General features: G+C 39.9%; 1 protein-coding gene and 1 non-coding gene across 4 annotated transcripts in view; one reads left to right on the top strand and one right to left on the bottom strand.

The window, feature by feature from the left end:
- Nucleotides 1-15,305, top strand: part of ltbp3 (latent transforming growth factor beta binding protein 3) — a 71,572-nt gene that overhangs the window by 47,964 nt on the left and 8,303 nt on the right. For 2 of the 3 annotated variants that reach the window (XM_057352608.1, XM_057352588.1), the window contains 11 exons: nt 2,900-3,019; nt 3,141-3,269; nt 3,355-3,525; nt 3,631-3,714; nt 3,799-3,927; nt 4,450-4,587; nt 4,790-4,930; nt 5,378-5,536; nt 6,052-6,213; nt 7,665-7,754; nt 7,853-7,984. In XM_057352608.1, the coding sequence (XP_057208591.1) occupies nt 2,900-3,019; nt 3,141-3,269; nt 3,355-3,525; nt 3,631-3,714; nt 3,799-3,927; nt 4,450-4,587; nt 4,790-4,930; nt 5,378-5,536; nt 6,052-6,213; nt 7,665-7,754; nt 7,853-7,984 (1,455 nt within the window). The remainder of the gene's footprint in view (nt 1-2,899; nt 3,020-3,140; nt 3,270-3,354; nt 3,526-3,630; nt 3,715-3,798; nt 3,928-4,449; nt 4,588-4,789; nt 4,931-5,377; nt 5,537-6,051; nt 6,214-7,664; nt 7,755-7,852; nt 7,985-15,305) is intronic. The other variant, XM_057352598.1, reaches the window with a different exon arrangement.
- trnam-cau (transfer RNA methionine (anticodon CAU)) lies at nt 4,651-4,723 on the bottom strand. The gene has a single exon. It is a non-coding gene; the product is annotated as a tRNA-Met (tRNA).

The following is a 15,305-nucleotide window of genomic DNA, read 5'->3' as shown; positions in this document are numbered from 1 at the left end:
CATGCTTCCAGTATTCGACCAATCACTACCCACTGGTTAACTGGCCAATCATAGCACACATCGCTTTTCAGAGCGTTGAGCTTTGTAAATAATCTGCGCGTTTCAGAGAGGCGGGGCAAAGAGGAGATACAAACATGCACGGTATGTGGAAAATACAGAGTTTTTGAACCTTAAATCGTGTATACACATTGCATTACATCTAAAACAAACGATAATATTCGTTTTAGCCGTGTCATATGACTTCTTTCAGGGCCGGCCCGTGGCATAGGCGACATAGGCAGTTGCCTAGGGCACAAAATGACCAGAGGGGCGCCAGACGAGAGCGCAAAAACGCGACATGTGAACAGCTTCTTGCATCATGACGCGATTATGATTAACTATGATTGATAATCTTAACGCTTTAATTATGCATGTATAACGGAGACCAGCTAGTGTGGTCTGTGCAGGGAAACTTCACTCGAAAACTTCAAGAAATGCCCCCATTACTTATGTTAGACTGTGGCATTGTGGTTAAAGCGAATACATCCCATTCTGTTCTGACTGTTTTAAGTTCGAATCCCACTCGGAGCAGCTTGCTTATTTTAAACCATTTTACTGGTAACGCTGACAGTGCGGGCTGTTTTTGACTGCTTTCAACTAAGTGAATTGCGAAAAGTGTTTACTGGCACAGTTACTAGGCCATGCCATTTATTTAAGAAAATCCAAAACAATACAATAATCTTTTATTTGTAATCCCTACAGCATTTGCGCGTAGCTTTACAAAATGTAAAAAAAACTTTCTCATTGACCTTTATCTAAATAATAATAATAGTCAAATATTCGTTTTATGAGCTCTATCTACAGTATTATTGAGAAATTTTTATTTTATTTTCAACGTTGTTTTCAAACAATGAGTATGTAATTAGCAACATTTTTATTACAAATATTTTATAGTTGTTATTTATTTACTTTCTATTTATGTTGATCAAAATTCATGTTATATTAAAATAAATATGAATTTTGCTTTTAAAAAAAGTTAATTTTCAGATATTTTTATTTATTTATTTTGTATAGTAGGGGCGCAATCTAAAATCTTGCCTAGGGCACCAACAGAGGCTGGGCCGGCCCTGACCCCTTTAAAACAAGATCATGTGAGGAAAATAAAAAGAAAGCTTGTAGAGATTGCTGCTACTATCATATAAAAAGATGCACATAGTGGGAGAGTACCACACGTTAAAATGAGAGTGGCTGTCAATGAGCTGCTTGTTGAGATCACAGTTATTTGGCTGCTTTAAACACAATAAATGTCCTGATGATGCATAAGATTTATGTGAACATGATGTGCTGAATGAAAAAATAACTTAATTCCTTAAAGCCAGAACAGGAGGCAGTCGAAGTCTGAGCATAATAGGCCTACAGTGTCTGTCTGTGCGGACTGCAGTGCAAGCGTCAGTAAAATTTCTGAAAAAACAAATAAATTCACTTAATTGAGCAGATGAGTGGACTGTGCGGCCAGCATATAAAAAGTATCTGCATTTCTTGCTTTGGTCTTCGTCAGAATCGACAGGCACCACCTGCTGGTGAAGCAGTCAGGCAGCAAGTAGAGATCATGCATCGGTGGATTCCGTGCTCTATTGCTTCTCCTGGGATTCCCCGATGTGAAACTTGGAATTTCAAGCCAAATTTGAACCACTGAATTTGTGGGAGCAAATTTTTAACCCGAAAGAATATGGACTGAACATTTTCTGTCGAATATTAAAGGCATTATTTTAAAACAAGTTAAATTTTTTAAATGAAATTTAAAAGGTGAATTTCCATTATTGAATTTTTAAACGGTGAAATGGTGTGTGAAATGTTTCAATTTGAAATATTCACAGCTTAATTATACAACCACATTCAATTGCAGACTCTAAAAGTGCAAGCACTGGTAATGCAACAAATTTATTTTTGATTAGTGGTAATTCAACATGCTTCATGCTTTTGCTTCAAAGACTAATGCCATTAAAATACTTCCATACAAAGACAAATGGCATTAAAATACTTTGATAAATAATGGTAACTATTACTATATTTGCGTCCAGCGGACGATAACGATAACATTATGTTTATTTAAGCCTGCATGCCGCAGTTTTCCCAGTCACTAAAATGAATGTAGATGACCTGCTGCTGATGCTTTCGTTTTCATTCCCAAACATCTTTTCTCCAAAATATGACTGCAAAGTCTGGATGCTCTCTCTGAATGTGCACTCATGTCCGGGATTAAAAAAGCGTTCTGAAAGTGATCCCAGCGGCTAACAATATCGTTTTCTGTATTGTTATCATTGTAGTTGTAATGTGAACCCCGCTATTCTCCTAAATGAAGAATGAATAATTTATTTTTTTATAGTTATCTTTATAATGTGAATCTGAAAAGGTGTGGGCACTTATTGCATAAGACTGACCTTATTGCGTATCAATTTCAGTTTCAGTTTCTCTGCCAGAAGCTAAATTTAAGGGAGGAGAGTATTTAAATTAATCACACAATGCAATTTACTAACATTTGTGTTTGTCAATTTACTGGGATTTGCTTCATTATTTAACGGCCAGAAAAACCTTAAAAGCATATTTTGCTCTTGGTGTAGATATATATATTGTGTGTGTGTGTGTGTGTGTGTGTGTGTGTGTGTGTGTGTGTGTGTGTGTGTGTGTGTGTGTGTGTGTGTGTGTGTGTGTGTGTGTGTGTGTGTGTGTGTGTGTGTGTGTGTGTGTGTGTGTGTGTGTGCTGTATTGACCCATCTGCTTCCATAACATTTGTCATTTACAATCTAAATTGCAGTAACATTCCAAGACTTCCAATCAATAGTATGTGAGGTTATAGCTACACGTTTTTCATTAACAGATTAATTGTAAACTTCACTTTTACTTTCTTTGATTTATTTAGATATCAATGAGTGTGAGCGTGCCTCTAACTGCCAGCGAGGACGCTGTATCAACACAATGGGCTCATACCGCTGCGAGTGCCAGAAAGGTTATATGCTGGTCAGTGGACGCCGGTGCCAAGGTAAAATCGCATAAAACAGCAGATTTTTACTGTTTTCGTGAGGGCATCTCATACAGTTCCTTTAGTTTCTCCATTCTAGTTATTTGTTCCCTCGTTCACTCTCTCACTTCCTTTGCTTCAGACATAGATGAGTGTTCTGTGGACAGGAGCCTGTGTCAGCCTCATGGTGTATGTGAAAACAGACAGGGCGGATATGTTTGTGTTTGCAATGATGGTTACATGTTGTCTGAAGACAAACACAGCTGTGAGGGTAGGAGCTGTGGGATTTTTTCACTGAAGCATAGTTTTGTGTGTGCATTTTTGCTTAAATAAAATAGCTTTGTTTTTCCATACAGAGGTTATGGTGGATCTGAACAATAAGAAGGAATGCTATCTTAATCTGGATGACACTGTGTTCTGTGACAGCGTCCTGGCAACCAATGTTTCTAAGCAGGAGTGCTGCTGTTCTATCGGTGTGGGATGGGGGGATCACTGTGAGATCTACCCCTGTCCTGTCTACCACTCAGGTTAGAGACAAACAGACACATTTATTGATGGAAGATATGTGATCGATGCATCAATGAATGAATCGATGGATGTATAGGGGTTTGATTGATGTCTGTTGTTTCTAGCGGAGTATCACTCTCTTTGTCCAATCGGCAGAGGATTTTACCATGAGGAGGGAAAGATAGAATATGGATTACCAGCGCACAGAGGTACGAGTGCATATTACACACACACACTCTTACTTTGTCAAATAATAAACAACTGAATCTCTCTTTATTTTCCTCATTTTGTAGATATTGATGAGTGTGTGTTGTTTTCAAATGAGATCTGTAAGGAGGGACGCTGTATGAACACACAGCCAGGCTTTGAATGCTACTGCCAACAGGGATTCTACTATGACGGCAATCTGCTGGAATGTATTGGTAAAATCACACAAATTTTCATGCCTGTTCAGGCAGTGTATGCATACGGAAACAAGTCTTTCACTTTATCTGTATTAAAGAACCTCAAACAGTTTAAGTTTCAACATTTCTTAAATAATAAGAATATATTGGATCCCCAGACAATTTTAAGAATACTCATGTTGGTTGCAATATTATAAAATGATCTAGTAAATGTTTAAATATATTCACATCTTTCATTTATTCAGAATTAATTTTTGTCAGGTATTGTTTTAAATAATATATACATAAAAAGTGGTTATTTTGAGAAAGTGTTTCATTTTTAGAAAAAAATATCTAGCCTACACACAAACTGAAAAAAGCATACAAGCAATTTGCTGTGGCTTTTTTTGGAAAATATTTGTTTAGTTTCTGTCAATAGAGGGCGATATAATGTCACGATTAACAATAGGTGAACTATTTGCAAAAACATAAATCTTTCAAATTTATCATATTAAAAAACTCACATTAAAACAACATTTTCCCACTCCGTTTTCCCTGTAGATGTGGATGAATGTCATGATGAATCACTGTGTACAAATGGTCACTGTGTGAACACTCGAGGCTCATTCTACTGCACTTGCAACCCACCCTGGGTTCCTGACGCTACTAACAAAAACTGTGTCTTTCCCACAGTCACAGGTATGTGTTGTTAAATGAGCATGTTCCGCTTCATAGTAACGCTTACTTGTTAGAGAAAAACCATGCCCCGTGTGAGGCTCGAACTCACGACCTTCAGATTATGAGACTGACGCGCTGCCTACTGCGCTAACGAGGCTGTGATGCAATCATCATCACGTCATAGTATGCGGAAGTTGACATTCTTACCGTTGTTTTGCTTTAGATGTGGATGAGTGTCAAGACCCTGCAAATTGCAAAAACGGCCACTGTGTAAATACACAAGATTCCTATTATTGCATCTGTACATCGCCCTGGATTTTGGCAACCGACCGCAATGGTTGTGTCACACCTGAGGAACAGGCGGGTGAGCAGACCTGTACCATGACGTGATTTTGTAGAATTTATATGAGTTTTATGATGATTTAGAGAAGAGTGCCTGAAATGGTGGAAAACTGAACAAAAGTACATGATTTTAATATAACTGAGAATGCTTCAGACAATTGTTTATATTAAGAGTATTTTTTTCAAGAAGCCCAGCATTAGTTGTTTAACCTGACTCATAGTTCTGTATGATGGTAATGATTCTCGCAATAGTTGCAGACTGTTTTTTACACTAGTTATTCCAGGTTTATCGTAAAAATGTTATTACTGCTTTATTTTTTTCTGGATTATTACATATTAATGAAAATCTCACCCAATCTCATTGTTCTCACCCAAGACTGTGTGCTTCTGATGGCTCTCTCCTTGTTCTTCTCCCTCCTTTTTTCCCTTTCTCTCTTATATCTCTCCTTCTTTCTGTACATCTCTTTAGTAACGGGTGTGTCTGTGGTGCACCTTTCAGATGTGAATGAGTGTGAGGATCCCTCCTACTGTAGGAACGGGAAATGTGTCAACACTCCCGGCTCCTTCCACTGCATTTGCAAGCAGCCTCTTACCTTCAGTGCAGCCCTCAAGCAGTGCGTCTATGATGGTGGGTATGACAAGCAGTCAGCTCGACCTACCAAACACAGACACATTGGTGATTGATAAAATTATTTTTTATCTGATGAATAAAAATGTATCTAAATCTTCTAAAAACGAGTATGATAAAAAGGCCTCGATACAGTCCATATTTGATATGGTCAATTTATACGGCCAGTTCTTTAATTTGAGAATGGACCATTAAATCTGTTGTTTTTAGCAGTGTTAAGATGCAGTCACGCAAGACCTCACTTTGCATTTGCATGCAAACACAGGCACGTGTGAAGACATGTTGTCTTTCACTGTGTACTAAACATCAGTATTTGCAGTGTATTTTGAGCGTGTTGTTTGTGGTTTACTATTATTAAAAATAATTTCTTAACATTGATTGCAGTGTCCAAAGCCTGTGATTTTTACATTGTTTTCATCTGCTCATCCAATTTCGTCCTCCGTAAACTCTCCATGTGTGTATGTTGTTTATACCTTTATATTCTCCATCACCTCGTCTCTCTTTCTCTCTCTCAGATCGCACTGCAGCACATAAGGACATATGTTTCCGGGAGGTTGATGAGGATCTCATGTGTACTATGCCTCGGAATGAGCTGACGGTGACTTACTCTGAGTGCTGCTGTCACTATGGTCGGGGCTGGGGCCCAGAGTGCCGTACCTGTCCAAACAGAAATTCAGGTAATGCACCATCCTTTATCATTCATGTATACTGTTATGAGATTTCTAGACCGCCTGGACACCCAAACATAAATTAAGTTCCATACATCCTACGCACACACATTTGCATTGAAAAGCCCCAAATGCAAACTATAGATATCATCTTACCTACAGATTGAGTGCGCTGTCAGGCATCCAGCCGTCCCCAGGGTGGTGGTTTGATTCAGGTTCAGATAATAAGTATATTTGTAATTACTTCACACTGAGACTTTTTAAAAGGGGTTTATCGCATCACTTCATTTAATAACAAATCATAAAAAGTAATCTTACAAAAATATCAAGGAGAAGTCTTCACCACGAGGTTCGGCCTGGAACAAAGTCCAGAGTTTCTTTTTCTAGCGCCCCAGATATACAGAGGGGCTATGTCACAGGATGTAGACTCCTTATTTGGATTCACAACAGCCACGCTCAGTAAAGAACAATGCTATACATTGTTTTCCTACCTAAGTAAAAACAAGTCTCTAAATGCGCACATACTTTGTAACCACAGTGGAGATGTTATCTCGCAGGGCAGTTGACACCAGCACCTCCTTAGAACTTAAACATGCATATAGCTTTTCTAGAAGCGTTAACACCTATAACCTATTTTGCAATGCGAAGCATATCTTAACCACTTGAACTTTCTCCCTGTCATTCAAAAGGACGCTCTTATGAGCTAAAGTTTTATATAACAGTCTGGAACTTTTTATGTTTCACAAGCATAAGCGTGGTAACCAGATATAATTCATATCGACAGCCAGCGCTGATTCTTCGATCAACGACAAAGAATTAACCTTGGCTGTGGTTATTTCCAAATAGACCAAATGTCGCCGACTATTAATATTCCTCTTACAAGCCTCATTAACTTTTTATTGATCCGTTCTTATTGACAAATCAACCTTATCGTTTGTGTAACTTTAGAAATCATATCATCTGTTGATGGTTGCGGCCTTGGCTCGGCGCTTGGTCTTCCTTGATCCTGATTTTCTCTTGTTTTTTCCCTGCATACCTTCGACAATTAAATCATGAATTTAATACTTGATGTGTTCACGGTGAAAGGACATATCGTTTTTATTGATTCTAATAGGTGCATTATACACAACAATATGCATGAAGTATTCACCCTTGAATGCTTTTCAATGTATACTGAGTACTTGTTGGCTACTTTCCTTTTGTTTCTCCTTCCAGCTACTCCATTTCAATTGTTATTTATTTATTTATGAGTTGGACCATTTGAAACGGTCCAACTCATCCATTTTAAATGATATTTCTTTATACATTTTTAATCACACCATTTGGCTTTTTAATGAAATATTAATCTCTCAAATCATATTATTGTTTCATAAGAGTAGGATCTTGTTGTCGAAATGATTGTGATATTCAAAGTGAAAATGACATAATTTCCCTTCATGTGGTTTCTGGTGTGTGTGCAGTACTTTTTAACAGACTGTGTGAGATGCATTTGGAGACTGAGTCTGACGGAGAGGGGGACTTTCTGGCGGCTTTCTCCAGCTACAACCCAGGTCATCATAACAGTTTTGCTCACCTTGAACTTTACAGAAAGTTAATTTAGTCACAGAAGTGACTCAGAGTTTTGTTACTTTTTCTTTCACCCGTTTAGAGAGAGACAGTTCAGAAGAAGACTCAGATGAGTGTAGCTGTGCTAATGGTCGATGTGTACGATCTTATCTGGGTACAATGTGTGAGTGCAATCCTGGGTTTGTTTTGGATCACTCACGAACACGCTGTACAGGTGAGTAATCATGCAGACAGTCTAACACACGGGTTTGTTTCAATACATTAGTAAGGGCATCTCATAGACCATTCATTGTGTTCATGCTAGGCTAATAATATTTTATGCCCTACATCAGGGGTCGGCAAGTAAGTTTGGCATCGGGCCAAAAAACAAATTCGGGTGGCTGGCCAGAGCATAGTCAAAGGATCATTTAAGAAATTAATTGATGAAAAATGCAACGAGAAAAGCCTACTTTTAAATATATAGTTATTATATAATTATATATAATGAGAGAAAATTGTATTATCCTGACTTAAACTGAGACATTTATTCAAGAAGTTAATTATAAACTGAAACAATTGGGCTTACTAGACACATTTTATGTCAGAGCGGAATCTGAGCGGGATTTGGTTTACGGGTGAGCGTAGTGTGAGCGGAGCGCAGTCATTGAGCGAAATATTAATAGTAGGCTGATAAGGAGCAGTTATGTTTCAGTCCGACATTCTGTGACATTACAGACAATATTTTTAGTGCCTAATGAGTAACTGTATAATAACTGATTAAGTATATTTGATTTTCGTTACTCTATTTCCGTGAACATATACAGTAGATACCATAGTGCAACATTCAAAATAAACGCAAAAAAGATTAAATGCACTATGAACACCTTTATTATTACTGGGGTTAATAAAAGAAACAGGCTCTAAAAGAAAAATAGACCAAAACAAGGGGAAATGCGGTCTTAAAACGTCAAACCTCAATCGTTACAGCATTTTAGAATGTACTTGTAGCTCTTTCCCAACACCACAGACACAGGTAGTTCTTTCGAACGGGCGTTTATTCCTTTCCTTTGTAGCGTCTTTTCGTTATGCATTTACGCCGTAAGAACTCGTTGGCTGCTTGTTGTGAAAGAGAACTTTAGTCTGTTGTTTAGGTAGCAATAATAATCTTATACCGTCAATATTAGCAGAGCCTTACGAGGCATCCGCTCTTCCTCAGTCCATAGCGCCAACTCTAAAGTTCGTCACTTCCGCTCAATGCGACACACTGTCGCGTCATGCATTTAAAGTAAACAAGATAACAAACATGTGGTTTTAACATATTAATATTCGTATCATGAATGCATTAAATGAAATAGACAAATCATGAAATCATGAATAGACAGATTAGCAAATCATGAACAATTAATTATTAAACAAATCATATAATTATTAAACAGATTACACAGCAGCACTTACACTCCCACCAAAATCACTCAAATCAGAATGTGGGATTTTCTCTTAAGAGCTTATGAAAGAACAAAAACTGTGTGTGTAAATGTTTAGTTAGCCTCAATTAAAGTAACTACTTTATGAATAGGCCTCTCTAAATAAACTGGTTTACTGTGTGAGTTTTCATTAGCGCATGCGCTACCACTGACCAGCAGCCTTAACTTTCTCACGATACCATCCACACTAGGGTAAACCTCTACTACTCTGGCAAGTTTCCATACATTTCTTTGAGCATTCTCATCTTGTAGAATCACAATATCATCTACTTGTGAATTTCGAGATGTTTTCTGCCATTTTTTACTTTGTTGGAGATTTAACAGATATTCACGTTTCCATCTCTGCCAGAATTCATTGGCTAAGAACTGTACTCTTCTCCACCTTTTACGCAAGTAAAGATCTTCCTTGCCAAACTGTCCAGGAGGTGGCAGAATGATTGCAGATTTCATGGTCAACGCTCAAGGGTCTGCTGTTAATTATGGCCATTGTTTCGTAAAGGAATGTTCTCAGAGTCGTGGTGTCAAGTCTGCCTGCAGACTTGTCAAGCATGGCAGTCAGAACGCTTCGGATCGTTCTAATTTGACGTTCCCATATCCCACCCATGTGACTCGCGGACGGAACGTTTGTCACAAATTCACAACCAAATGCTTGCACACGTTCTTGCTCCATTCCCTTGAGCAACTCAGACAGCTCTCTCCTAGCGCCCATGAAATTTGTTCCCTGATCACATCTTAATTGCCTTACGGGTCCTCTGATAGCAATGAGAGTTCGAAGCGCATTCATGAAAGCATCTGTTGTCAAGTCATCCAACGTCTCTATATGTACCGCTCTAGAACATAAGCACGTAAACAGCAATCCATATCGTTTTACTTCCTTTCTTCCCTCCTTTACGATAAAAGGACCAAAACAGTCTAGACCGCAGTATGTGAATGGCGGGGTAGCTTCAGTTCTCTCTTTCGGTAGATCTGCCATTCGCTGAACCTCTGTGGTTCTTCGGTATGTTCTACATTTGACACATTTGTAAATGTGTGAAGAAACGAGGTTTCCACATCCTACAATCCATATTCCATTTGCACGCAACTCATTCATAGTCATACCTCTACCTTGGTGGTGTACACGCTCATGATGATGTTTGACAAGCAGTGTTGACACATGTGATGTCTTCGGAAGTATTGCGGGGTGTTTTACGTCATAGTGCAATGTCGAATGAGACAGCCGTCCTCCCACCCTAAGAACACTGTTATCGTCCAAGAAAGCGCTTAACTGCTGTAACTTATTGCGCTTGTTTAGGGTGTCTCCCTTTTGAAGCTTGATTCCTTTAATGTCTTCAGAGAAGGCATCTTCTTGCGCCAGCTGAATAATGACGATTCCGCTTCCCTTTTTTCTTCTAGACTAGTAGCTTTATTTGTTCTTTCTTGAACTCCCTTAAACTCTCGAATGAATCTCTTAAGCCTGGCGACAGCTCTTACGGCTCTAGACCAGTCGGAAAATTTAGTTAAGCGTTTCACCATTGGATTTACTACCTTAGTCTTGGCTGTGCAAACATGGGCCTTCCTAAGCTCAGGGTCAGTCACTTCTATGTCTCCCACCATTTTCTCTTGATGTGGGAGATTCCTCTTCCAGAGAAAGTCTGGTCCCTTACTCAACTCAACTCAACTTTATTTATATAGCGCTTTTACAATTTTCATTGTTACAAAGCAGCTGTACATGAGACATATTGACTATAAGCAAAATAATTAAAGTTGTACCTGCAAAACAAGAAAAGGTTGAAAACACAGAAGACAGACATACCCACATACAAAACACTCCACACACACAATATGCACACGTACTAACACACATAGACATAGAGACACACACACACACACACGGATGCGCACGCACACACACACACACACACACACACACGTACGTACACAGACAAGTACGCACACACAACACGCTCAGTGAGAGCACACATTTAAGGATAAAGGAGAGAGAAGCACAGGTCAAATATAACAGACTATAAATTCCTATATGCAATATTAATTAAGTAAAACTTTAAAATTCTAAAGCAGCCCCCCCGGTCAGGCAGATAGTGCAAAAACAGTATGCAAACGGTGGCGAGGAACCCAAAACTCTAATCGAGAAAAAAAACCTCAGGAGAACCCAGGCCCAACCAGGGGATTCCAGTTCCCCTCTGGCAAAAGCTGCTGCCTCTGCACAAGCTCCAGAGAACTTGCACAACAAGGCTAAATAAAATAAATAAACTTAATAATAAAATAAATTATAGTTTAAGATTATCATTAATAATCTAATAGCATTTGAATTTTGTGGTGAAGACATGTCAAGAGACCGCGTCCTTCTTTATCCAGCTCTATCATCTCAGCTCTTGTCAGGTCCCCACTTCCCATTCTCCGCTCTACCATCAGGTCAGGCCATGAACTGCATCCTGCTCGCTGTGGTAACCTTGGAACAATGAGACAAGACTGGCTGAGAGTAGAGTACTGTTCTGTACTCTTTGATGCAACAAGTACATCAGTTGTGTTTTTGGTTCCGGTTGATCTAACTAATGCAGCCTAAACCCTCTGAAGATTTATATTATGGAAGAGTAGTGTATGCAAGATTAAAAAGATGCGTCTTTAGTCTAGATTTAAACTGACAGAGTGTGTCTGCCTCCCGGACAGTGCAGGGAAGACTATTCCAAAGTTTAGGCGCTAGATAGGAAAAGGATCTACCACCTGCACTTGATTTTGAAATTCTAGGTATTACCAACTGACAGGACGCCTGAGAGCGTAATGCACGTGAAGGACTGTAATACAAAAGGAGTTCATTCAAGTACTGAGGAGCTAAACCATGTAAGGCTTTATAGGTAATAAGCAAGATTTTAAAGTTAACGCGATGCTTTATAGGTAACCAGTGCAAGGTTGACAGAACCGGGCTAATATGTTCATACTTTTTTGTACGTGTAAGAACTCGAGCTGCCGCGTTTTGGACCAATTGGAGTTTTTGTAATAAGCCTGCAGGGCAACCACCTAACAGTGCATTACAGTAGTCTAGTCTTGATGTCATGAATGCATGAATTAACTTCTCTGCATCTGACATTGACAGCATATGACAGCAATCCAACTTTAACCATTTGGATTCCTTTAGCTGAACTGCATTAAGCCCTCTTGAGGCGTGGTCGGCTGGGTTGTGTATAGAACTAACTTGTCGCCATTGTTCAGGGTTTGTACTGGATCTAATGTGTTGGATCCGGTTGGCTACGAATGTGTGAAATCTCTTGGCATCGTTGTTCACGTAGCCAAGGACCACCTTGGAATCAGTCCATTAGTACTCTTGTAGATTTTCAATTTCAATTTCCCTTTTAAGAATATCGCCAATGCTTACCGAAGTCACAGCCGATGATAATTCAAGTCGTGGTATAGTAGTCAGCTTGGAGGGTGCCACTCTTGCCTTCCCCATAACGAGTGAGCAACCAATCTGTCCTGTTTCACTTATTGCTCTGAGATACGAGCACGCACCGTATCCATTGCAACTTGCATCTGAAAAACTGTGAAGTTCGTACAGGGTAACTTCACCAAATTGCGATGGAAGATAACTTCTTGGAATCTTCAGGTCTGCCAAGTAAGGCAAGTCTCGAAGCCATGATTCCCACTGTGATAGAATGTGTCCAGGGAGTTCTTCGTCCCATTTCGCTTTGTCTCTTCATAGCGTCTGAAGGATTTGTTTGCCGACTAGTAGAAAAGGGGCCACGAATCCTAGTGGATCATAGACAGATGCTACAGTTGACAGAACCCCTCTCCTTGTCAGTGGATTTGGTTTGACTACAACCCTGAATTGGAATTCATCCGCCTCAATGCACCACTGAACTCCAAGTGCTCGTTCAATATGTAGCTCTCCCATGTCCATATCTAACTCTTTGGCTTGGGCACATTCCTCAGGTGGAATTGTGGTGATTACTTCATCACAGTTTGACACAAATTTGTGTAACCGAAGATTTCCTGTTCTGCATAAGGCTCTTGCTTCTTCGACAAGACGTATGGCTTCAGCTGGTGATTTTACACTTGTTAAACCATCGTCGACGTAAAAGCTTCTCTGGATGAATTTGATGGACTCTTCACTGAACCTTCCATGACCCTGTGAGGCCAGATATTTAAGGCCAAAGTTGGAGCAGCCGGGGGATGAAGCTGCTCCGAACAAATGTTCTTTCATCCGATACACAGAGGGCTCCGAATCAAAATTGCCTCCATCCCACCAGAGAAATCTTAAATAGTCTTGGTGTTCCTTCGCCACGTGAAATTGATGGAACATTTGTTCTACATCACACATTATGGCTATTGGGCCAGCTCTAAATCGACACAGCACTCCGACTAATGTGTTGGTCAGGTCTGGACCTGTTAAAAGGTGCTCGTTTAGAGAGGTGGCATGGAAGCTTGCCGAACAATCGAAAACCACACGAATTTTCCCTGGTTTGTGGGGATGGTAAACTCCGTGGTGCGGAACTTACCAGGCTGGTTGGTTATCAAGTTCGTGGAGTGAAACTCTCTCGGCATCTCCTTGAGTTATCATTTTGTTCATGAAATTTACATAATCATTGTGATATTGTTTGTTTCTTCTCAGGCGTCGCTCTAATGAGTTCAGTCTATGGACTGCCGATTGCTTGTTGTCTGGGAGATTAGGTTTGTCTGTCTTGAAGGGAAGTGGGAGCTCATAGTGTCCGTTTTCCTTTTGCCTTATACCTTTCTTTACCTTGGACAAGAAAAGAACGTCTTCCTGAGAGACTGGGCTATCGTCTGTGCTATGATCAATGAAGTCAGATTCGAGAGCTTTGATTATGTCTGTTGGAATAATTTGCTTGACATGAGTTCTGCACATAAAGTGTACCTCCCTTTTTAGGTTGATTGACGACTTTACATCAGGGACGACTTGTTGCATTAAAGTTCTGTGGCTAATTCCTATTGCGTCACAGTAACTATTAGCTGGGTATGAGCAACCGACTATGCTCCAGCCAAGATCGGTTCGTTGTGCATACGGCTGTTTTTCCTCTCCAGACAAGACCTCCTTGGGAAGTAGGGCTTGTTGGCAATTATAGCCAATTAAAAGGCCCACTTCACAATTCAACAATGGGGGAATTTTGTCTGACAATTGTTCCAGGTGAGGCCATTTAAGAGCTGTTTCAGAAGTTGGGATATGTGACCTATTTGCCTGAATGAACTCTCTTGTAAAGACTGCGGGCAACGGAATCCTTTTCGCTGAGCTGTAACCTCTCACTTGTAGATTTGTCAATTTTTGACAAGTTATGACTGTAGACCTTGCTGACATTGTAGATAGCTGTAAACTGACATTCTCTTTGTTCGTATCAAGATTTTGAGCCACTTCATCCAGAATAAAGGTCGTATTACTTTTTGTNTTCCGCTTCCCTTTTTTCTTCTAGACTAGTAGCTTTATTTGTTCTTTCTTGAACTCCCTTAAACTCTCGAATGAATCTCTTAAGCCTGGCGACAGCTCTTACGGCTCTAGACCAGTCGGAAAATTTAGTTAAGCGTTTCACCATTGGATTTACTACCTTAGTCTTGGCTGTGCAAACATGGGCCTTCCTAAGCTCAGGGTCAGTCACTTCTATGTCTCCCACCATTTTCTCTTGATGTGGGAGATTCCTCTTCCAGAGAAAGTCTGGTCCCTTTAACCATTTGGATTCCTTTAGCTGAACTGCATTAAGCCCTCTTGAGGCGTGGTCGGCTGGGTTGTGTATAGAACTAACTTGTCGCCATTGTTCAGGGTTTGTACTGGATCTAATGTGTTGGATCCGGTTGGCTACGAATGTGTGAAATCTCTTGGCATCGTTGTTCACGTAGCCAAGGACCACCTTGGAATCAGTCCATTAGTACTCTTGTAGATTTTCAATTTCAATTTCCCTTTTAAGAATATCGCCAATGCTTACCGAAGTCACAGCCGATGATAATTCAAGTCGTGGTATAGTAGTCAGCTTGGAGGGTGCCACTCTTGCCTTCCCCATAACGAGTGAGCAACCAATCTGTCCTGTTTCACTTATTGCTCTGAGATACGAGCACGCACCGTATCCATTGCAA

Source organism: Triplophysa rosa, linkage group LG2 (assembly GCF_024868665.1).
Source record: "Triplophysa rosa linkage group LG2, Trosa_1v2, whole genome shotgun sequence".
NCBI lineage: Eukaryota > Metazoa > Chordata > Actinopteri > Cypriniformes > Nemacheilidae > Triplophysa > Triplophysa rosa.
Note: the sequence above shows the minus strand (reverse complement) of the source record. Positions and strands in the feature narration are given on the sequence as shown.